The sequence below is a fragment of the Podarcis liolepis genome, assembly GCF_965112155.1.
Source record: "Podarcis liolepis genome assembly, chromosome: 6".
NCBI classification, from domain to species: domain Eukaryota; kingdom Metazoa; phylum Chordata; class Lepidosauria; order Squamata; family Lacertidae; genus Podarcis; species Podarcis liolepis.
In genome coordinates this window covers 49359182-49381423 of record NC_139559.1, presented here as the reverse complement: position 1 = coordinate 49381423, position 22242 = coordinate 49359182, and the positions used below count along the sequence as shown (strand labels likewise).

General features: G+C 43.2%; 1 protein-coding gene across 1 annotated transcript; it reads right to left on the bottom strand.

The window, feature by feature from the left end:
- Positions 1-1084: 1084 nt before the first annotated feature.
- On the bottom strand, positions 1085-21895 carry CFAP57 (cilia and flagella associated protein 57; the record flags this gene model as incomplete). The annotated part of the gene is made up of 22 exons (XM_083510776.1): positions 1085-1442; positions 2166-2298; positions 2779-2922; positions 2999-3133; positions 3710-3826; positions 3940-4083; positions 4342-4500; positions 5243-5416; positions 6966-7156; positions 7972-8065; positions 8196-8351; positions 9038-9199; positions 10052-10225; positions 10779-10991; positions 12527-12640; positions 13620-13785; positions 14453-14592; positions 15378-15530; positions 17103-17310; positions 18334-18620; positions 19939-20255; positions 21739-21895. The coding sequence occupies 22 exons, from the start codon at positions 21893-21895 to the stop codon at positions 1234-1236; spliced, it is 3747 nt and encodes a 1248-aa protein (XP_083366902.1). The 3' UTR covers positions 1085-1233.
- Between the last annotated feature and the right edge of the window lie 347 nt (positions 21896-22242).

The window sequence follows — 22242 nt, the reverse complement described above, 5'->3', positions numbered from 1 at the left end:
TTGTTGCCTCATAGAGGACAGAAAACAAATGGTTGTGTTGTGAAAAGTATACATTACTAAGGAGATTAGATTACAGAACAGTCAGTGTTGGTATCCGAAAAGCAGAAGGCGTATTATTGTTGCAAACACAGCCAGTTTTATTGCTTTTTCACTGGCTGTCAATATGCTTCCAACTTCCATTCAAGGCCCTGATGCTTACCTATCAAGTCACCTTACCTACCAACTCAAGCATATCATGACAAGCATCAGTTGCCCCAAGGTGGAATTCCCCAAGGTCCATTATTCTCCCTCTCTATTGGCATTTGGTGTGCTCATGCACATGTGCCTACATATGCAAATATATTTCTGTTTAGCTCTCAGTTCAGCTGACAGGTTTGTTAGTTTGTTTAATTAGATATGTTTATTTTGTTCTTTGCAGATTTTGTGTAACTGGTGTATCTATTTTTTTAACACACACCGCTCTTTGTACAAATGATTTAAATAAATATATTTATCATTACTATCTAACACTCATGGGGATAGTGGGTCCTTATTTCCCTTAGTATCTCCCATTTAGGATTATTCACACACTGTCAAAAGGTTTGTCACATTCGTGTTAATAGTTAGCAAGATATATTTGAGAAGAGAGATATAGGGGTGAGGGGGAAGGATTGAGGACTCCTAGGTTGGGTGTGTAAGTAGGTTCACACCTGCAGCCAGCCATGCACAGACTTACTGTTCTGCAAATAGCTGGAAAAGCAACTCAGAACAGAGCGATGGATCTGCCACAGAGTGTACCAACAGGGTCTCAGGTTCATCAATCAAAGTTTTGCTGCCAATGGGAAAAGATGCAGGCAATCCTTTATTTCCCAGACTAGCTCAGGGGACAGAGAATGTGTAGAGTTGAGACTTTCTTGCATCAGTGCTGGCCACAAGGGTCCTGTCTCCACCAGGATTTTTGCTTTGAGTTGAAACAGAGCTATGCTGTGCGGTAGAGATATGGCCTCACCTATGAGCAGCCAGCTTTTTCCCTGGTGCTCTGCAGGTGTTTTCACTTGTTTCTCCTGTTTGGAGACTTGCAATGTATTAGCAAGAGGCAGGCAAATCTGGTCTGACTTGTTTATTGTTTCCTTTCCCTATCCAGAATCAGAGGTGCTAAAACAAAAACAAAGAACTCAAAGGGTCAGGGTAGGAGTGGGTCCTTCTCTAGAGATGCAGAGAAGATTAGCTAAGTTTGGGTGTCTTCTGCACATGTCAATGTGATTGTCCACCGCTGCTTCTGTCCAGTTCTAGCAAGGGAAGTTTCGAACCTGATGTAGGCCGAACCGCAAGAGCTTTTTCCTGCCCTTGCATTTGGTCTTGGAGGTACTTGATTTCCAACCGCTGCATTTCAATGATCCTCTCCGTTTCCTCCTCTGGATTCAACCGTAGGATGGTTGGAGTGTGCCGTTCAGGGGAGGGAGCTGGAGGAAATGGAAAAATCACATTGCTTGGTTGTAACTGTAGAAAATACCCCAAAGAGATGAGCCAGGATGAGGGATAGCCATGAACACAACAGAAAGGATAAAAGGAAAACGGGCTGGAATTATTGGGCAATTTCCAAGGTCTACACCAAAGAACAAGGCCCACTGACAGTTCCTGGACACTTCACGACACTCCTGGACACTGCCTCTCTAAGCAGTAAGGAAGCAGCGACAGGAGCAAAAGAACCTCTGCATGTTTTTATCCTCTCTACCTCTCTCTAGGAGGTGGTTGGCTAACTTAGGGAGTGGGGGCTCACTAACAGCATCTTGTTCAATCCTCCTTGCAGAAAAGTAGAACTGAAACTTAGGCTTCTGCTTTGCTCACAACCAGTTGTTTTGCAAAGACAACTGTTACTGTGTTAATCCCAGAGCAATATGACTATAAAGTACGTAAGGTGCCTTTTTTAATTGGATCAGCATCTACAATAGCAGCAGAACATAATCTTTTAGATAATACAAAATACCAAAGTGAGTCTAGAACATGAGGGACTTACACATGCCAGCCCACTGGCAATACAGCACCCCCAACAGCTGCATGTCGCCCTTGGGAACAAAACGGTTGCCCACCCCTGTTCTAGGGAAAAGGGGCCAAAAGGAAAGAAATGGAAACATACTCTGGGAAAGAGCAGAAGGGAAAAGTGAGCTGAATAACAACTTGGTTACCTAGGGATTGTGCTGGTTGCTTCTTGCGTTTCATAAGGAGCCCCAAGGTTGACTGGAGGTCAAGAACTTGAGTACGGGTGACCTTCAGTTCTCTCCGCAGCTCATTTATTTCCTTGATGAGGCTCACATTTTCCTACAGAAACAAGATGTAGCATAGCTAAGGTGATAGGAAATTTACTGTCTATACACCAAAAAGAGATTGCTGACATTGTGGAAAAGCATACTGATATGCAGAACAAGACCAAGAGCTAAACAAAGCAGATGCTTTGAGTATAAAGGTATGGAGGATGCCTCTTGTGTTCTCCATATTTGCCAGGTATGCATTGCCTATCTATTAAAACAAAACAGGGGATCTCCTGAGCTCTGCAGAGCCAATTTAGGGGGGCACATGGGAAAGCCCAGTTGTGCCAGTAGAAGTTCTTGTGTAGGGCTTCTGCTGATAGGACTCGTTAGGTGAATCCCACCCACAGTACTTTTCAAATCCACATTTGAAATTCATTATTTAAACTGAAATTTCTGGACCTTCTGGACCTGGGAATGGAGCAAATAGAACTTTCTTCTTATAGCGGTTTAGAAGAGTGGACCTGCCCAGTTTCCCTCACAGTGCTAGTACCTGCATGATGCGCACATAGTCTGCACGATGTACCTCGCCTTCTTTTATCACCTTCTTTTTCAGTGTTGCCAGGTTGCGCTCAAGATGCTCTCGCTGCCGTGTGTACTCTTGATGCAAGTCTGTGTCAACGCCAACAATTTCCACCTGATGAAGCAAATGAAGTGAGCTCAAAGGAAGTATGGTGGGTATCTGCTGCTGAGATAGAAGAACTTTCACTTACCATATCTGCCTTCTGCACATACTTTTCATAGATATCCCGGATGCTCTCCTTCAGTTTCTTGGGTTCCTGGATGAGGCCTACACAGTTGTGAAGATCTGTTTTAAATCGCTTGACAAGTGCTTCCATGTCTCGTTCCTGCAGTCAGAGGAACACCAAAGCTTGATGCAGCAGAATACATTGCCTGTTGGTGAGGCTTCCTTGCTCTGGCTCAAATTACATCTCACAAATTGTCTGTGGGACAAATACTGGCCAGAGGGTACCCAACCTATCGGGACCCCGTTAAACATTTCAAATCCCACAGTACTTCTTCATCACTTGAATTTCCAGCTCTACATAGCTTGCTAACCGACAGCTGAATGTATAAGTTGTCTTCAGGAAAAAGCAGAGCATTCAGTTTTAGGAGATACAAAATAATGTGAAAGCCTGAAATGAAATTGTTGTTTTACATATGCAAGTCATCAAGTCATGGACAGGCATGTGTGGAGTCCCCTATTAAATTATTATATTAGAGCAGCCCCAACACATTTGTCACTACCTTGCTTTGATGTGAAATTTAAACACTAGATTCAGCGGAAGAAAATTTCAATTACCATTACAGAATCATAAAGATGGAAGGAAACTTTAGAGCTCATCTTAGTCTGTACATGACACCCTAAAGAAGGACCAGTTATAATTTGGTGTACCACTTTTTTCAGCTGCCATTTGACGCACCTTTTGCATCTCTTTGTGCATCTCCCGGTCTGTGGCTTTCAGTTTTAGCCTTAGCTCTGATATGTTCAGTTCCAGTTGTGTGTTCTGCTTGTGGAAACGTTCCAGCTCTCCTTCCATCTGCACAGATGCATGAGAAGAGGAGAGGTTTTAAAGGAGGCCTGTGGCCTGCTATGGTCTTCAAGCTGGCCCAACTTCAGGGCTGGGAATGGGCTGCCTAAACTGCTTCTCACCTCCTGGATCTGCTCCTTCATAGCTTTGATATCATTCTCACGCGGCTCTATTTGCTTCTTCAACTCCTTTATTTTATAATCTAGTACAAATTTGAACTTCTCCAGTTCCTGGTTTTTTTTCTTTAGATCGTAAATTCGCTTCTCCTGGGACAAATAAAATAGAGACATGAGGTGAGCAGTGTCTAAAGAGACAGAGGGATCTCTTACAACTTCAGCTCTACATCAGTGGAGTCAAGAGACAATGTGTGGGAAGGTGGCATATGAGGAGGAAAAAGGAAAAGTGCCAGAAATATCAGGGAAGGGATAATGAATTCTAAGAATTCAGAGCCTTTGTAGATTTGGACAGCAAAATCCAGCTGGGGGTAGAGGGGTGGGAAAGGAGCATAGATCCAAGCACCTCACCTTGTCTTGAATGGTCTCATCTCTTTCTTGAATCTCTCTCTTCAGCCCCTGGATGTCCTTCTCTAAGGCTTTAATGATTCCTTGCAACTTTTGCTGCTCCACCTTCATTGCCTCAATGTCACTGCAGCGCTCTTCAATCTCTTTCTGCAGACTGTTGAACTAGAGAAAAAAGCATAAGGTATCTTTCAGTCTGAAGCCAGTGTCTCACCCAGCAACAGCTCCATGAGAACTCCTGACAAGAATCAGTGAAAGCTACATGGTGAGCATCTCCATATCCCTGCACAGCTGATGCCTTCAGGAAGCAGAGTTGATCATGGCCCATCAACTGATGGACAGTGAGTTCAAACCTGCAGGATTGGCTGTGCAACCAAATCTCTAATGGGAAACTCGGTCAAACAGCTGATCCTTGCAGAAAGGAGCTTTGCCAACCCTATACTGGGTGCTTGGAAAATGCTGAGCATGCCAAGCACTTTACACAGAACTTCCCAAACACCTAATAGGCAGCTGGATATTGGGAAGCACTGCATAAGGGAGTTGGACAGGTGGGTGGGATGACCCACCTGTCAATCATCTGACAATTAAAGAAAACAAGCATGCAAGGGCCATTTGTACAATTAACATAACATTTAATTTGGCCCTTTGCTAGCATTCCAGCCTTTAGATAAAACCTTGCATTTTAGGAAATAATTTTACATTAGATGTAAAATAGATTTTTGTTGACATTTCTGTGACACTGGTTCAATAGACAGTTGGGTATTAAAATTTGTGTTGATTTTTATAATTTTAATCTACTCTTATTATCTATTTTATTGTCATTTTGTTGGCAGAGAAAGTGGTATGTACATCTTGAAATAAATGATCACAAACTAGAAGTCTGATAGCCTGAAACAGGCAAGCATACCTTCTTCCTCATGATTCCTGTCTCCCCTTTTAGCCGCAAATTTGATTCCCTTTCCTCACGAAGTCGCCTCTCATACTTAATTTTTATGTCCTGGATTTCTCGATCCTCATCTTCTTCAATTTGTTTCTTAGTTTCCTCAAATTCTCGGAGCTGAGTTCTTGATTCATCTTGAGCCTGAAAGTTAGGAAGGAGAAAAGTAAAAAGGAGAAGTTAAAGGAGCCAGACTGTTAAGGGATCAGACTGAAATGATTGCCTGGGAGAGGCAAGACCCTGGGCTAGTTTGGAGATGAGGCAGATTGACACAAGCTCTCCGGGGATGACAACCCAGCAACATGATGTTACAGTGCTGGAGGCTTAATTACATGTTACAAAAGCACTGAATGACCCAGTTCATAAATTAGTGGTGGGTAAGTGGATCTGACCAGTGCACCTCCACCAACCTTGCAGGTGAACTCTGACAGGTGGGCGAGTCTGGATATTAAAAAGCATATGTATGGAAAGGTGAATGATAGAAACATCCAGCTACTTATGTCACTCTGAGTACAGTAAGGATGAAAAAATGAGAGTTTGGAGCTGTCATTGACTTCAGCCAGAAAGGACAGGTGAGTAGGGTTGAGAATAATCTACTTGAAGAGTACTTTAAATTAGAATCTCTGTAGTTGTGAAACTTGCTTAGTAGGATCCAGTAGAGTGGCTCTTTTTTTGGGGGGGGGGTGTTATTGGAATGTTGTTTTTATTTTGATTATATATTTTGTGGTTTTTATGTTGATCTTTTCTGTGAACCAGCCTGAGACCTCCGGGTATAGGGCGGTATATAAATCCAATAAATAACCTGCCATATACAAGCTTCAATATACAAGCTTCTGGACAATGATTAAAGAATAGTGTTCCTTTTGTTTTAAGTACCGTATTTTTCGCTCCATAAGACGCACCTAGTTTTTGGAAGAAGAAAACAAGAAAAAAATATTCTGAATCCCAGAAGCCAGGACAGCCAGCGGGATCACCGCACAGTGATCCTGCTGGCTGTCCTGGCTTATGGGATAGCCGTGCGCAGCCTCTCCCGGGCAAGGGGAGCCTTCATCCCCTGCCCGGGAGAGGCTGCGTGTGGCCAAGGCTCCCCCAAGAGCCGCACTCCCTTTAAAGAGCGCACAGAGTGTATGTGCGGCTCTTCGATGCTTTTCTCCAAGGAGGGAGAAGGGTTGCCCCGAAGAGCCGCACACACGCTCCACACGGCTCTTTAAAGGGAACGCTGAGCAGAGCTTCCCGCCTGCATTCGCTCCATAAGACGCACACACATTTCCCCTTACTTTTTAGGAGGGGGAAAGTGTGTTTTATAGAGCGAAAAATACGGCATGAATGTTGTCATACAGAGACTTTTTGTTGGCGTGATTTACTTTTACTTTTTGAAATATGGCAATCCTATCTAAGCCAGAAACAGGTCAGCCTGCCTAGGGGTTTTATCTGAGAGAACTGTAAGTTAAACGCACTAACATGTGGCACTCAGGGAAGAAGAAGACTGGAAAGATCTGTGTTTGGGATGGGAGATGGTTGCCTAATCAGGAGGGGCAAGGACAAGAGTGTACACAGATCAGAGCTCAACTTCAGAGCACAGCTAGTGGAAGTCAGAAGAGCGATGAAGGGCTGAATCGGTAGTAACTTCAAGCATGGTAGAACTGTGCCCATCCTTAAAAAGAAATAAAAATGAAACCATCACAGCTCATACCTCTTCCAGCTGAGTGGTTTTCTCAAGCAGCTTTGCCTCATAATATTCTGTCAGCTCCTCCAGCGCCTGGTTTTTGTGCTCTTCCATTTCATGAAGCTGCTTCTCATAGTCCTCCTGCATGCGTTGGGATTTCATCTGAAGCTCCTGATACTTCTCAAACTCCAGCAGAAGCTTCTGGTTATTGCCAGATTCTGACCCCAAGAGAGAGTTAAAAAACAAATTAATGTGGGTGGGTGGGTGGGGTGGGGGGTAGGGAGATGTATTAAAAAGTAAGGTATGTCTTGTCCTCTCCCAGATATCCTTAGTCTTAGGGAGCCGTTTTAGACCCCACATCTTGGTGCCTGCTCACATCTCTCTCCTCTAGCTCATACTATTCCTCGATCACTAGCTTTGAAGCCCCATTTGCACACTCTTTACAGGTGCGTCTACATCAGAACTCCATACTCAGTAGTTCTGGCTTTTTAGGCACAAAAGAAAATACTGGGGGATTAACTTCTGTATGCCATCCCCCCAAAAGTGGGAATGATGTGACGTGCATAATGCTGTGCAGATGCTAAGATGATACAGACTACTCCACTTGTGGTGGCTTTGCAATGACAGTAATATACTGATGGCCATGGAAGAAGTGTGCAGTAAAACTTTGTTTCTTGGTGGCTTACAGAGATGAGATGCTTTAAAAAGGTATCTCCAGTTTTCAGGAAGTTACCTACTTTACTGTGCCCTGCTTATCTATTGCCCCTTTATGTTCTTCTTTATTAGGTTTGCTCATTTCTTCCTGCCTTTATTGGCAGGGAGATATAATTATAATTAAAAAGATGAGTTAATTCCAGTTACATTCAAGCAAATTATTGTCAATATGCCTATGTACTCAGTCCTCTAAGTTGCCCCTTTGCCATGACCGACAAACACTCAGCACGGGAAAGGTTTTCTTTCTTCATCTTTCACCATAGGGACTGAAGCCCTTTCTCACAGTCTGCAGGAAAGTGTGACTTAAAGTCCTCCTAACCTAGGTCTTGCACCTCTCTTGCCTGCTTCTCTGTTAGTTCTGCAACTTGTTCCTGGTGCTGTGCTTCCTGCTTTTCTTTATCTGCTTTCAAAACCTGAAATACACAGAGATGAGAATTACACCTGAAACTAGGCATACCAACCTTCAAATCCCTCAGGTGACTGCATGATGGGGAAAAGAAGACACAATAATGCTGAGAGTTGTAGTTATTGCTTGACCCTCACCTGGTTTTTGGTTTTCAGTGATTCCATTTCCTGGATGAATTTCTCAGTTAGTTCTTTAATTTTTTCATTATAATTCATGTCCTTGAGGCGCAGCTGGTACTCATTTTCCATCTTCAGTTCCTCTACACGTGTTTTTAGTTCTAACATTATCTGAGTCTGCAGGGTAAGGAATCATAAGAAAAGAAATTGGTGGCAAAACATTCAGATATGCAAATTAAATAAAAATCTACTGTACACAGTATCTTGCCAGATCTATATTTTAGGGCTGTTTCATATGTTAAATTTGTCATGGATACACACAAGGCATTTCAGGTGGAATTCAAAATGGTGGCCTTCAAATCGTTCCATTAGTGCAAGCATTCTAGCACGCCATGCAGAACAATGCCCCCTCTCTTCCCCCTGAATGCTATTCTGGGGGTTCTCCCAACCCCCACCGAGCCCATTTCAAGCAGGTGGGGGAAGAAGCCCTACTGCGCAAGCAGAAGTCCTTGCACAGGACTTCCACTGATGGGTGCCAGGTGAATCCTGCCCTTCACGTTTATCTGAAAAACTATCATATATAAAGACAGCATATATTGTATCTGGGCACATATATGCATTTCCTATAACATGTGAAGTAGGTTTCAGGACAGGGAGCAATGTAGCTCATGAGCTCTATTTTAAGTGTACAGTGTTTGATTCCTGTATTATAAGGCTAATTCAAACCTGCTGTCTCCTCTCTACTAGGGCCATGATATGTACTGGGTAAGTGCTGCCCCCATGGAGATAAAGCACATTTGGGTTAGTTGACACAAAGTCTTCTGATGTGTTCTCTTCCCATTTCAAAACTCATCCGTACTGACCTTCTCTTCCATGTCTGTTCTAGTGATCAATACTTCATCAGAGTATGGTACATCTCTCTCCCTTTTCAACCCCCGCCCTTCTTTGTCATAAACCTTCCAGATAAATATACAGCCATCCTCTGCAGATGTTAGTAGGAACTGATCATCAGCTGTTATGGACATCTGTGGAGAAAAAAAGGCATACGGAACTCCAATAAAACACAGTTGGAGAGTCAGAGAAAAGAAAGGGCAGTTGGCAGAATCAGAATCAGATGCTCCGGTTGGATTAATAAGGATCAATTAGCCATTATTTTTAAAATATATCCATCTCTTTGCCTCTAGTGATATCTCTTCTTCTCCACTTTCCCCATTTTGCTCCAAGCATTCCCCTTGCCATTTGTCAGGCTACTGTCCATTCCTCAGAATCCATTTAATTAACAACTTGTCCTTGTTTTCAGTGGCTTTTCCATTCGCTCTCATTATCAATCTCAGTCTTATCTTTTTAATGAGGCACAGTAGCAGACTGATTTTAAACATGACACCAAGAAGCACAGTCACCCTCACGCCCTTGCTCTCAACATTACTGGAACCTATGGTGAAAGTATAAGTGATAAACAAGCCTTCTGGATGAAATAACATTTTAAAAATAGTACTGTACAGCAACAATGCTGTAAATGTTGCACTCCAGCGTCTGAGAAGCTAGCAACCCAGAGAGATTTTCCCTACACTCTCCCAGCTACATACACTCAGCTTGGAAGTCTCCGAGAATGAGGCTGATGGGTGTACTGTTTAGGTAGAACTCATTCTCATTACTTTCCTCATTATTGTGATTAGAGACTCTGTTGTCTATTGTCATTCTTATTAAGCTACTTTGATACACAATAAATATATCATATTTAGATATGCCCATTTGTGGCTCATTGCATGATATAAGGTGTGCCTCCTTTCATTATTTGTTGCTGCAGACTCAGAAAAAGAAGGGATAAATAAAGGCTATGGCAATTAAGTTGACCTGGAGACTGACTTGGCCTTTACCTTGGTGACTGGACCAGCATGGGCTTGGTATTCATTGTATTCCTTGTGCACAGGTAGTGGGTATTTCATGGACCGAATGGTACCTGCAGAGGTTCCGGCAAACACCATGCGTCCAGAATGAGATACCACTATGAAAGTGTAGGCAACTTCAAAAGTGGGCACTTCTCGCAGTATCTGAAAGAAAGGACACCCACCATGCTTTTAGCAAGTCACTCAGCAAGGATTAAATTTGCACTGGAAAGTGGCAGAGGGTACACAAATCCATCATTCATTCTCTCCACTGTGAATGTCCCGTTATCCTCTCAACGCCTCAAGAGTCATGAATTTCCCTCTCAACTTCATAACTGGGAAGAAACCCACAATTTTTGGCAACCAAGGCAAGGTATAGATTCCATAGATGGCTATACTCTTATAGAGAAGAAGAAGGAAACTATGAACACAACTGTCACTACATGGCATAGGCAACCACTGGTATTAAAAGCTGGAGGGCAAGCCACAGCCACTGGCGGAGGAAGAGGAGTGCGGGGGGAGTGCACCACCCCTGGCAGCGCAATCCCAGTAGGGTGCCATTTTGGCTGCCCCGCGCCCCCGCCTGCTCTCCGCCCCCCCGTTGCTGGAGTATGAAGCTCTGCCACTGGCTACAGCACTGGGTTCATTTAGCTTCACTTTCTTCTGCATTGTTTGCTGCACTTTGATCAGCTCCATAAGTGTCTGCACATGAGCTCACCGCAGAATCACAGATCTCCTTGATGCTATGATCAGATCCGACAGCAAATATGACTTTTGCATCGGGTGATATTGCCACTCCATTGTAGCTGCAGGACTTGAGCACACACTCGGATTCTCTCTTGCCATTCTGGAGGTTCCATTCATATACTGCCCCATCTGTGCCACAGGAGACCAGTTTATAGTCATCCATGCTCCACGCCACTGCGCGTACCTGGAGGGGCGAGTGAGAATATATATAGAATGCTCAGGCAACTCTTACTTAGGCACAAGAGACAGGTTGCTGCTTGGTACTCTGCCTGTTTACCTGGTGTCATTGCATCAAACCTTTTACATAAGAAACTCACGGAACACAGCCCCTTTTCACCCTATGTCCTTTGTGCTCACAGTTTACCTGTAAGCAGTTAAGATAAAGATTCTCATTATAATCCAGCAGGTCAGGCTAAGAGGGTCAGGAATTATGTTCATGAACTGAATTCAGAGTTATGACAGCTCACGCATTTGGTCTCCAAACACATCATAGCTAATAGCCAGTGACAAGGAAAGGCCTGCAGATTACCATCTGTCCTTGTTGCTCCTCAGATTTTGTCCTCTCCTGCTCAAAGTTCTATGCCTTTTGTGACAAATCAATAAAATGTGAATAATAAAAAACATGCTCTGTAGTTTTTGAACTCATACATATTTCTAATAACTCAGTTAAAAAGGTATTTGCTTCATTTTCACATTCACCTTGCTCTTGTGTATACTGTAGTAACTTAAAATTGTTTATAAATACTGGAGTCAATTTTAAAATTATTTATGAAACTCTCCCAAATTATAAAAAATTATCTGCCTAGTTCCCTGGAGGCAATTCTCATCACATAAGAGTGGTTGTTTACAAACTTGCTTTATTCTGTTTAACCTTTTCCCTTATCTCTAATAAGTCTTATCTCATTTCATCCCAGATAGTCCCCTTGCTTTCCTTAGCAAAGCTTCAGCTTCTTTCACTATAAATTGGACTCACAAGCACAAAATGGTGAGATAAGAGGGCACTGAACTGCTGTAGGTAATCATGGGTGGAACTTATGGAGCTATCTCAAAACATTTCATAAGCTTGGAATTTACCTATTTGTGATCACTAGGGCATCAAAGCAGGGCTGATGACAGTTCAAGAGGAATCCACTTGCTCCTTAAAATTCATTGGGTCAAAGTTCTTAAATTCAAGTCTTTTTTGCACAGATATTTGGGAGGCCAATTACGGCAAGGGATGTTGGAGGGAATGTCGTCTCCACAGGCAATTCAGTAAACAAACATTAAATAATATATCTGTTTTCTTGATAAACCGAGCCCAGACAAACAAAAAGGACTTTTAAGCCCTACTATTTTAGCAAGAGAAATTTAAGCACATTCCTATTAAAATCAGTAATAAGTCCCACTGAGTTCAATTGGACTTACTCTACATGTGTATAGGATTACAAAGTACTGTAAAAATGCTGGCTTTCTTTTAACCTAAGCTATTGCACGTAACAGAGGAGAAAGGTGATTCCATTATATCTGCACTGACAGGGAACTATACTCAGGAGCACCTTGGAGTATTTTTAATCCTTCACTCCTATTCTTTAGTTTCTAGTGCCTTTGTAATAAAAAAAGGAATTCAATCATAGGCAGAGCCTCAAAACCAGCTTCTTGAGAAATCCTGTTCTTTTGGCATTTCAAATATATTCAGTTTAATGTACTATTCTACCTGTATTGTAGGCATCATTTACTGACCTTCCCATTGTGTCCTTTCAAGTTAATGATGTTTTCAAAACTTGTGGCAGAATAAATGTGAATCACATTTCCATTTACTGCTGCAAACAGATGACCTCCTGTACTGAAGGCACACTGTAGAGAGAAGCAGGAGACAGCATGAAGCAATGAGACTTCACATAGGTAACCTCTTTGTGAAGGTACCAGATATCCATAATTTGGAGGCCATGCAGAAAACAGCCTCTAATCATCCTTCATCACAACCAGATGCACCTGTTGTCAGAGAGTGGTATTCTGCTATTTTGTGCCCCTCCTTTGGCTCCAAATTTTGTCTGGGAAAGTGAGCTATTAAGGACCTACCAAACTAGGACAAAGTTACTTGAGGGTCCCACTGAACTCTATTGAAATGGAAAAGGGAGTGTCCGCACACTATACAGTGGATGTATACCTTCGGGTAACGTAACTTTCGGGTTGCAAACCTGGAAGTGTATACTTCCACGTTTCACCACGTGCGCATGCACAGAAGTGCTCTGCACACCGTGCGTGTGCAGAAGCGCTTAATCGCGCCGCAGGTGCAGAAGGGCACCTCTGGTTACAAGGATTTCAGGATACGGCCGGGTCTCCAGAATGGATCCCATTCGTAACCGGAGGTACCACTGTATACTGGCATGAGACCTTCTGAAATGCTTAAATGTTGAATCTTCCTTCAAATCCTAGCCTAATTGATTAGCAACAGGGAACCCTGAGATGTCAGGTACAAGAAGTATCCTAAACTCTACCTAACTTGAAGACTCTACTTATTCCATAGGAAGAAGGCAATAGTCTTTTTGTATGTACCTGGAAATCACCCTTCTGGGATCACACCCTACTCTGTATTCCAGCAGAATGTGGGGAAATTCCTCTAGCATATTTGAGCAAAATCTCCCCCAGAAATTGTGTTCTGGTATGGGTTATTTCCTGAACACAGAAAAATAGTCTGTAGGTGTGCAGGGAGAGACCTGTTCCAAGCAAACGTGGTAACACAACTTACTAGTCATAAAGTGCCTGTGCCACCTCCCAATCTGGTGTTCCCCATTCAAGCTCCTCCACCAGTTCCTTCCCCTGCACTGCTCACCTCTCTGCACCCTCGTACAGTGAAGTCCTTGAAAGTTCGGATGTCGTCAATAAGCAGATTCATAAGTCGGAGTTTGTCAGCAAAACCAACCAACACATACAGTCCACTAGGGTGAAGGGAAAGTGCATATGCCTCTTCTTGGTATTCCTTGTACAGGTCCAGTGTGCTGCAGCAAGAGCAACCATGGCAATCAAAGCACAGACCACGCTTCTGTGCAGCTAAGTTGTACCTAGTGCTATTTTTGGTCACAGTTCCCCCAAGAAGGTCAAATGCTGGGGAACAGTGAACAAAGGGGAACAAAGACAACTTGACAGCGTCATAGATATACCAGTCCCTTTCAATGCATACATCAGGGCAGCAAAAATAATTTTTCACATGACAGGCAGTTCATACTGTCAGGCAACCAAATTAATTCAGCATCACATGAGAATCAATTTGTATAACCAGAACTAACAATAAAATTGTCATTTTTAAAACCTAAAGTTGATAAAAGAAATAGGCTTTCTAATTTTGATTGCTCCAGATTTTTAATGGATTTTTCTGGATTTAGAACTAGGGTTATATTTCTGTTACATACACAGGAGTCCCATGAAGAAGTACAATTATGTATCTGAACCTTGCCTATCAACTGATTTCTAGAGCAAGCACCATCTCTTAATATTATTTTGTTCTCTGAGTAAATATAAGCAGGTTCTATTTATCAGAATAGGACTGACACTTGTCCTGATGATTGCCTGGGGCTCTGTAGTGAATTGCTACTCACTCATGGTCTGAGTACAATTCATAGTCTGAGTACAAATCAAAAGGCTGTGCAACAGATCATGTCCCCTTACTTGTTTTCATAATTCCAGATGCGGACAGATTTGTCCAGTGAACAGGTAGCAACGAGGGGCTTGCGAATGCAGGTATCCAAGCCAGTAATGGAAGCAGAATGTATTGGGTGGTTCAGGTATTCAAAGTGAGCTGTCTCCCCCTAGTGAAATATCACAAACATGTTAGCTAGAGCTGCTCATGTGATGGTGTAACACCAGGCAACACTGAACTTCTCTCCATAGCAAAAAGGAGGCATTTGATATGTACTAAATTTATCAAAGCACTGGAAAGTCTAGTGACAAATAGAGTATTTGTAGAGAAGTACACCAGTGACTATAGAAAAGTACTCTGAAGAGGTCCAAACAGAAACAGCCACTACTGGAAATTTGATTGGAGAACAGACCTTACAAATCTTGGGGAGATTTTCTGCAAGAGGTATTTAAGATAGCTGAAATGTGTCCTTGCTGTCTCACAGGAGAACATGACATTTTGAATTGTTTTGATGACGATAACACCAACATGTCTATGCACCAGGGCAAAGGAGGTTGCAACAGGAAAGGCTGCCACTCTCTATATCCATAAATTGATACTGGCTATGGTCCGGATGGAAATACCAATGAAAGGCCTAAGTGCCGTGAGTTGTGTGGTCATGATATTGCTGCATGGTTATTGGTGCTTTCAATGTGAAGTTGCTATAGGAGTTATTCAGTTTTGATATCATGACTGGTGAAGAACTGTGCAATTGAGAGTATTCTTTATGTTGCTGGTTCTCCTTTCAACACTTTTTTTTAGGGTTGCTGAGTAATTGATTTGATGCAATCATATTACCAGACTGTCTTGGTTTCTTGTTTTCGTTCTGTTCTTTGCAGCACAAGAATATAAAATTACTTTGAACACCACATTTGCAAGTCGTTGCTCAGAACACAGTGCTCTTAATGAACTCACCTTGCTAATCTCAGCTGCTGATATGGAGAGGAGATAGAGCTGATTCTTAGTTGTGCTGATCAGAAGTGTTTCCTCTGCAGGACTGAAGGCAATACAAACAACATCCTGTTTGTCCGACTGGTTTGGATCATTGCTGCACTGGTCTTGTGGAATCTATGAAATAAAGCATCTTAGTTAACGACTTTCCTAGATACATACTTTCTAGTCCAGTTTTGCAGCAGTGTAATAGATAATGTTCCATAAACAACGGCAGCAAGATTACCTTAATAAAGATTTTCACCTTTAAAAGCACAGACCCAAAATGGCACATGGACAAAAAATGGGCAGTTCCAGGGCAGAGAGGGCTTAGTCCATAACCTAAATTCCCTCAAACCCCAATCCTGACCCCTATGCTCACAATGTTAAGCTGGTAAAATAGGGGATATAAAAGAAAATTTTGAACTGAACATAATATCCACCCCTACCTTACATTGTCAAACGTTCTTCAGCCCTTGTGTTTTGAGGGATCATAGAATCTTAGAGTTGGAGGAGACCAAAGGGTCATCTAGTCCAACCCCCTGCAATGCAAGAATCTCTGCTAAAGCATCCATGACAGATGGCCATCCAACCTCTGCTTAAAAACGCCCAAGGAAGGAGACCTCTTGTGGGGGTCTGTTCCACTGCTGAACAGCTCTCACCATCAGCCTGGGCAGTGGAGCAGAAGAAATAGAAGCATCATAGTACCACACACAAGGGAGGGATAAGTACAGTGATGGTCCATGGAGGTGGGGCAGCGATGTCCTCCCAGCAGCAGCAGGATGAAGTGGTGGTGGTGAGGTTGGGGAAGCATTGGGTTGGTGCCATTGGCCCTGCAGATAGGTGTACACCTACAAGGGTACTTCCACCATGGAGCTCTCCCAACCTCACTGCTGCCACCTAGCCTCATCCTGATGATCTCATCACTGCAGCTGCTGCAAGGATGCCCCCACCCCATGATTCATAAGGGCTAATGAAGATTACAGTCAGCACAATCTCTTATTCAAGGCTCTTTCTTAGCTTGTCAGAGCCCTCTGTAGGGTGAAGGGGGCTGGAGCTGGGGCTGGAGAATGGGCTGTTTAGCTGGAACCATGTACTCCATTTTTGCTACTATGACTCAGCAACATTCTCTTCCATCTATGAGTGAAGGGTGGGGGCAGGCTCCTTGCAGCTCACAAGCTCACTACTGCTACAATGATAATTCAGACGGCATAGGGTGGGCAAATAACAAGGTCTGCTGTGGCAATAACCTGCAGGACTGGCAATCAATTAAACAAGCAGAGCAGGGAACAAGTACAGCAAGGTGGGATGACAGTGGCTGCAAGATGCAAACAGCAACCTGGGTGTGTGAGATCAGCAGACTGGAATGTGAGTGCTTCCCCTGATTGGCTTTGGCACCTGTAGGTGTGTGAGGACTTTCTCCAGCAGTCCTCACAATATCATATCCAAAGCCTGAACCCGAGACCTCCTGTATGCAAGACTTGTGATGCACCACAGGGTAGGGTTTGTCATTTAGCCACCTTGGACCTCATTAGGGATCAGCAAATGCCTCATTATGAGTTTGTCTCCTACCTGCAGCTGGGGTTGAGTGGTGTCTGGCGCAGTGTGGGTTCTAGTTCTGCTGAATCTCCTCCTTTTGCCTCCAACATTTATATTGTTGGTGAGCTATGCGATAAATCAAGCATTCCATGTCTCAGACATCTTACCTACCCGTATCTCTCGGCTTTCTCTGTAACCTTCCTTCTCATCTGACTTTTCAAACAGTAGAACAATCCCGGGACCAGCTGAACAAGCAAATCCCTTGGAATATGCAGCAATAGCAGAGACCCGAGGTAGAAATGCTTGCTGCTGTGCTTCAGTTTCACAAACCACCTCAGTGGAAATCTCAGGGGAATTGTGAGTAGGAAACTCAATAAGGCTTCAAAAAGAAATTTGTCAATCAATCAATCAGCAGCAAACAGAGAAGTCTAACAAGTTCCAAATGTCATTTGCATGAGGCATAAAAAAATTATTGTTGTTCATTTTAAACTTGTTTTTTTTCATTTCAGAGATGCCACATAGTCCTAGTGTCAACATAGTTTCCCCTATTTGAAATTTTGCACACTTATATTAGGCCATAAGTCTCATTGAACTTGGTATAACATTTCAAAGTCAACGTACTGAAGGGTTTAGGGAAGATACTAAAGCTGTGCACACACTCACATTTACTCTGCATTCAGTGCACTTTCGCTACTGGTTTCTGAAGCCATGTACATGCAATGTTAGCCACAATCCACATCTGTCCTGTAGTTGTTTGTGAAATACTGTGTTTTCATATTTCTTGCCTCAATCCAGTGTCAATCTGGATTGAATGCACCCACGAATGCACCATGCCCCCCTCTGCCCACTGATGTGGGCAGACGGCATGTGACTTGGAAACATACCCAACTGTACTGAGGTGTACAAGGGCATGCCTATGCAATTCAACATGCAGCAGAGGGGCAATGACCTTGCTGCATTTTAAGCCAGTAATGTATACAAAGCCTAACACTCCAATCCTAAGCATGCTTCTTGAATTTAATTAGCACTTTACACAAGCTTTTAAACGATATCTTATAAATTTCAGTTATTCATCCTCCAACAAGTGTGGCAGATCATGATTAGTCCCATTTGACAGTGAGACAAAACACTTCCCCTATGACAGTGGGACAAACGGTACAATCCTGTGCATGTCTATGCAGAAGTTAAGTCCCACTGAGTTCAATGGGACTCACATTCTGGAAAGTGTGTATAAAATGGGTGGACAACCTTTTCAAGCCTGAGGGCTGCCTCAGAGGCAATAACTTTTCTCAGAGAGGCAATACAGTCATGACCATGATACCATTTGTAGATCATAGTAAATCACATTATCTGCTGGAGCATATTGACCACTCCAGTGTCAATAGTTTGAAGGCAGCCTCACCTCTCTGAATCCTGTTGTGGTTCTTCCTTATCTACTTCAGAGACTATCTCTTTGCGCTCAATACTTGTCTCCCAGCGAAGATCACCGGAGTCAAATAGGTAGATCTTGCCTGTGTCAGTGCCCACAACCACCCTCTCTTCAGAAAGCCAGGCATGAGACAGGTAGTTTTGAGGTTCACCTCGCAAGAAGTTGGTCTGTTTTAAGGTTCCTTCTGTGTATCTAAATAGCTTAAAAATGCCATATCCTGTAACACAGACTTGGGTGTTATCCTGTGGATTGAAGCTCACCTGGAAAGGAAAACAACATAAAATAAATGATTACTTGATGAGCAACATGAACAATTGATTAAAAAAATTAAGAGCAAAGGTCACCAGAGTGTTACAATATAAAATGTGTAAAAATAAAGGAAACAAACAGGAACAAAAATCATAAATATTTAAACATAATACTTCAGAAAAAAGGCCTCCGTGATAAAACAAGGAGTAGAGTAGGGAATTTGTCCTGTCCTTCTTTGTAACTGCACAGTTCTGCCTAAGCAACCTAAATAAGAAACCTGACTCTAGCTAGGAGCCACGTTTAGGACACACAGTTTGTGAAATAAATAAGGATGTTACACTGCAGTACAATTCTCAACCACTTGTTGAGACAAGAGACAATGGAGTGCGCCTCCAGGGGTGAAGTCAAACTGCTGTGTTAACAGCACCGAAGTGACCTCCCCAGAGCACAAGCCTGGGCAGTGTGTATGGAGGTCCTGGGCTGCCCAAACAAGATCCCCTTCTTGGTCTTACTGATGTGGTTCAAAGGAAAGCAGAGCAATACTTTTGGCACCAGCCTGGCTGAAGGATTTGCCAGAATGAGAAGCACAACCATCTTAGGGACTCCACCCTGGATTTGTGTAGGGTTTACTCCTTAGCCTTTTCTTCACCCAAATATACCCTCCAAAAGGCAGCAGAGGTTTAAGATCTCCTAGATAGGCTACTTTCCCAGGTTGACAAACCCCATCTACCCCTCATTTCCATCTACAGCATGTGCAGAAAACACCTTCTTGACTGTAGGACCCACTATTGGCCTCATCTGCTCTAACCTGTCTTCACATACAGAGGAAGCTCCTACCTGACCAAGCTTTTGAGACCTGGTTTAGCCAGCCAGTTGAAGACATTTCCCAGGGTGTGGCTGCTATCACATGCTGACAGCTTCTAGGAGCCAGAGGTGACAGGGTGGGGACCAAAGGTAGACAAACTACCTCAGAAGGAGCACAATATGTTCCCCACCAGAAGTACTACCCCTCCCCTAACACTCCATACACCCTAACCACCAGGGTCAAGAAAAAGACAAAAGTATCTAAAGTATAATTGCAGATCTGCAATGCTTGTATACACATTCAATCATGCAAGTTCTGTGTCTCAGACGTATATGTAAATGTGTGAATGTGAACAGAAGATCTGAGATTTCACACTGAGTCTATCTCCATATGGCAACTTTTCTCACTGAGGTCTCCAATGGTGGAGGCAGAGCCTTTCTCTTTGAGGCAATGACAAGTGGTGATAATTACCTCATGTACCCAAGTACTATACTGATGCATGTGGTGCTTCTCTTCTATGTTACCTGATAAAGAGGATTGTTCTGGACATCAACCTTGATAATTGCCATTGTTCTTTGCTTTTCCCACATCCAGTAGGCAAGGTTTGATTCTGGAGGTCCTGTCTGTGCCACTAGATATTTGGAATCAGGGGAAAAAGCTACACTAATAAATTCTTGGACCGCAAAATCAAAACTGTTCAAGATCTTCCGCTTCTTGCATGGGACAGATGACAGTTCATAGATTGTGATGGTAGGTTTATCCTGCAGTATCTCTGAAATAGCCAGATAGCGTCGATTTGGACTAATTGCCAGTGCTAGCATCCCTTGGCTCTTTTCTGAGCCTATAAAGCACAAAGAAAAAGCTTATGTGAGCTTCATGTAGGAACATTACATTTTCAGGAGCCAAGTCCAATATCACGGTTGCCCATGTGGGCTTCAACTTTTTTCAAAGACTTCAGGAAATAACTACATATTACTGAGATGATTATAGAGATGATAATCCAGGAAACTGAAATTCCAATAATTTCCTTGTTGTAGAGACACTGGCTCGGTTCACACATAACATTAAGCCAAACTATGTATTAGCATAGCTGAATCTATGTATTAGCATGAATGTGTCATCATGCAGGTTCTCAGAGAGGGGATTGCAGTCACTTTTCTCCTTTACGAAAACAAGCCAAGCTTCAAACATTGGTTTACAAACTTGGCTTGTTGCAATAAACAATAATTAAATGTTAGGTAACTGGTAACATAGGCTAGTGCTTCCAGTCTCCTCAACACAGCCACACTAGAGGAGAGAGAAGCATGCAAGAGTAAGGCCCATGGAATCATAGAATCATAGAGTTGTAAGGAACCTCAAGGGTCATCTAGTCCAACCCCCTGCAATGAAGGAATCACATGACAGGTGGCCATTCAACCATTCAGCCATGAAACCTCAGCCATGAAACCTCACTCAGGTTCATTCACATGATGCTAAACCATAGTTTCCTGAACATCTGTTTATTTATCACATTTTAATACCACTTAATATAATCAATATCTAAGCAGTTTATACAAAAACATTCCAAGGATACTCAGATGAATTGTTCAGCAATGCTTGAACGAAACCATCTCTAAAATATACACCTAATGGGAAGGTGCATTTTAAAACAGCATAAGAAAGAAGCGAAAATGTTTATATTTCACCTAAAACTAGACAGAACATAACAATGGGCAAAAGCCACCTTGCAACCAAGTGTCAACGACATTGTTGTGAAAGCATATAAAAACAAATACTGTAATTATTTTTTGGAAACCATGAAGCATGATGTTTCCTACCAGCTTCAACCATGCTTTCCAACTTTAATGTGATATGTGGGTTCCGAGCATAGCTGTCAACCTTCCCTTTTTTGGGGGGAAATTCCCTTATTCCAGTGCCATTTCCCGCTGCTTCCCGCTGCTATCCCAGGTTGTTAGATATCCCGTAGACTGTCCCCGGGACAGGTGAGGCTGCTGATCCCTTATTTTTGAGGCTGCTGATCCCTTATTTTCAAATCTGAATGTTGACAGCTATGGTTCCGAGCCTGAATCTCTAACACTGCAACTATTTAAACCCAGGTGGCTACTTTATTAGTAAGAAATAGCACAGGTATCATGTCTAAAATCTGAAAGGGAAGGGTCAGCAGCTAGGAATGCAGACGAGGCCTTGCCTATTTAGAAGACTGATATTTTAGGTGGGTGGCTGCACCTTCCCACTTCCTTTCCTAAATTTCAGCCTTGGCAGTGAGGGGACATGGGAGAGCGGAGTGTGGGGTGGGGAGGAGAAAGAGGAGGAAGCTGATTTACCTGGGATGAACTTCTGCCATTTCTGCTCAATGTGATATTTCACACAGCTATTCCCCGCAGGGTACACTATGATCTGTTCATCGAAGAAGCAAATATTATTTGCCACCCGAGACTGGAAGCCAAAGATGTGAAGGGCTTGCGCCACAATCACCGACATGGCGCCTGAGATTCAGCAAACTTTGCTGGAAAAGGAGAAAGAAGCGTCAGGAAGATTTGCCAGGTGGGGTTGTCGTGCTCCTTCCCCAACAGGCGCCCAGGGATGGGGCCCCGACCCGCCAAGTCGTTTGCTTGCTCGTCCCGGGTCTTGCTCTTCCCTAACTACCCAGACCTCTCTCCCCTCTGGGGTCCTGCTCGCTCAACTGTCTCTCTGCTTCTCTCTCTCTCTCTCTGGCCTTAAGGTAAAAAGAGCAGAAGAAAAAAAGGAAGTCGAGGCTGGTTGCTATGGAGACGGCGTCCTGGTCGCATGGCGAGCGGGCGGGGGAGGTGGGGAGCTCTAACCGGAAG